Raw genomic sequence first — 2,313 nt, forward strand, 5'->3', positions numbered from 1 at the left:
ACAATGTATAAGTCCTCGTTCAATCTATTTTTTATTTTCATAGTCGTTCGAAATTTAACGCTTTAAAAATTCTCAAGGGCGTCAACTGAAATGCAGTTATTGCTTTATTTTCAAATGTAATTTATTAGAGTTACAAATGTTACTGTAACTGCCTCTGCATCTTTTTAATCTCATTATAAAGTTCCAACATTTTCACGGCTGCCATCGCAACTCGGCATCAACCTACAAAACGTTTACTTTTTAGTACCATTGTTCCCTAGAAACCATTGGAATTAGTGATCTTTTATAATGTTATTAGCCGCAAAATCTGTCCTTTTCCGAAAGAATCATCGCTTTAGATTGCTTGGAACAAGGAGAATCAAATCAAGATTTTGAGCTCCTCAAACTTACCCTGAGCACTAGCCTAATATTTGGAAGGTCTTTTGAAAAAAAGGAAAAGATCAAATTATTATAAAATCTTCTACGTTACTCTTGGCAGAGAGATGCTCGTCTTGACCTCCTTGTCATCATGACGTATTGATAAATACATCAAATGAGTTCATTTCAAGCTACAGTTATCTGTTATAATCTCTCTCAAACATAAATGCATAAGAGCCGAACATTTTGACTCAAACATCATAGTCCGTTTTGTAATCCACCATGCTTGATCGAACACTATTCCAGCTGGTCTTGATCGTCTCCCTCTGCCATCTTTCATGGGCAGACCAAACCTTCTGCCATGTTTCTGGGCGTTGCCAACACGTCTTTTTCGTCAGAATGGGCGTGGAGGATTACAACGCGTGCTTGGCCGAATGCAAACGAGAACCCACGTGTCGGACAATGTCGTTCTTGGGAGGGTCTACCGAGCTCAATTGCGAACTGTATCAAGAAACCGACCTCGGCGAACTCGAAAAATGTGACGGTTGCTTTAGTGGTCAATTTCGATGTCATTTCGATGACGGAGGTGACAGTCCGGATGATATCCAACGTGGTTGCCGTGTGGACGGCGTTTGTGAGGGAACTAAGTTGTCGGATGAAACCGGAGTGGACAACTTGGATGATTGTAACAAAGCTTGTGCCGACAATGCTCAATGCCAATGGAGCTCATTTGATATGGAAAATTTAGAGTGTACTCTTTGGGAAAAATGCTCTACCATAAATGCCAGCGATCGCACGTTTTCCAGTCATGTTCAATGCGCACCAGGTGAGCGATGAGTGTTGTTAGATGAAGGTGTTCAGAGCGTGTATATGTTTATTTGATGTTTATACATATTTCCCTTTTAGATCGCTTTGATTCCATGGTCTTGTACTTGAACGAGGGGGCTTCTAATGAAATTCTCCTTCCATTAGAAATGTGTGATAGTTGTTCCGTTGTCGCCCCTGCTATTTTGGATCAAGACAGTTTTCTGACGTGGGCGAACGGTCAGTTGCTCACCTGTCGGGGAAACCAATCATGCCATGTCTTCAACATGTTTAACCAGACATGGGATAACTTGGAGGTTGAAGTCCCGCCAAATGTGGGTATTTGCCCTGGAAAAATCAGTTCCAACGAATTGTTCACTTTGGAGACGTTCTCCGACAAAACTTACATACTGGATTTGAACACCTTTGAGTTTGTGGAGCACATTTCAAGGCCAGATGAGGGGATCGACAACCCTTGTTTGGTAAAATTGAATGATACCCACTTCATGGCCATAGGAGGGGCGAGCAGGGTTGATGGAACGTTCAGCACTGCCACATTCATCTTCAACGTCCAGGGTCAAGAATGGACCGAGGGTGAGCCCTTGAGAGTCCCCCTATCTGATCATGCCTGCCCGCTATTCACGAAAAGCGACGGCTCCAGCTACGTTATTGCATTTGGAGGTGCTCAAAGACATAGTTACATTTATGATCCCGAGGGCAAGTTTTGGCGTAGTGGGCCGAACTTACCACGGGACGGAACTTTCAAAGCCCATCGTTTGGGCGAGGTCATTTTGGCCGAGGCAGTTGAGGACGAGAATCATAGCTTTTATGAGCTAAGCCCGGACGATGAGAGGTGGATTGCCTTGACGAGTCATCATAATTTTTATGACGGAACTGAATCATTGGCCATTCCAGAATTTCTTTTCAACTGCCCTATTTCATGTCCGTCTCATCGGGGGGAGCCCTAAACGGGGTTCTCTGCCTCTTTGAGATGGGGACAAATAAAGGTCGTAACGGAAAAAGATGTGCAACGTTTGCCAAACTTTATGAGGGCATCATTCTTTGAAACAGAAACTGTTGAGTAATCAGACTCGCAGAATAATTTTCAAATTCTGTTTCGTGTCAAAACTAATAAAACTGAATTGTGCAGAA

General features: G+C 43.0%; 1 protein-coding gene across 1 annotated transcript; it reads left to right on the forward strand.

Moving 5' to 3' along the window:
- Window positions 1-444: 444 nt before the first annotated feature.
- LOC131877465 (uncharacterized) lies at window positions 445-2,313 on the forward strand. The gene is made up of 2 exons (XM_059223141.1): window positions 445-1,183; window positions 1,264-2,313. Exons 1-2 carry the CDS (start codon window positions 640-642, stop codon window positions 2,127-2,129), a joined length of 1,410 nt encoding a protein of 469 aa, XP_059079124.1. The 5' UTR covers window positions 445-639; the 3' UTR covers window positions 2,130-2,313.

The sequence above is a fragment of the Tigriopus californicus genome, chromosome 3 (genome assembly GCF_007210705.1).
Source record: "Tigriopus californicus strain San Diego chromosome 3, Tcal_SD_v2.1, whole genome shotgun sequence".
NCBI classification, from domain to species: Eukaryota; Metazoa; Arthropoda; class Copepoda; order Harpacticoida; family Harpacticidae; genus Tigriopus; species Tigriopus californicus.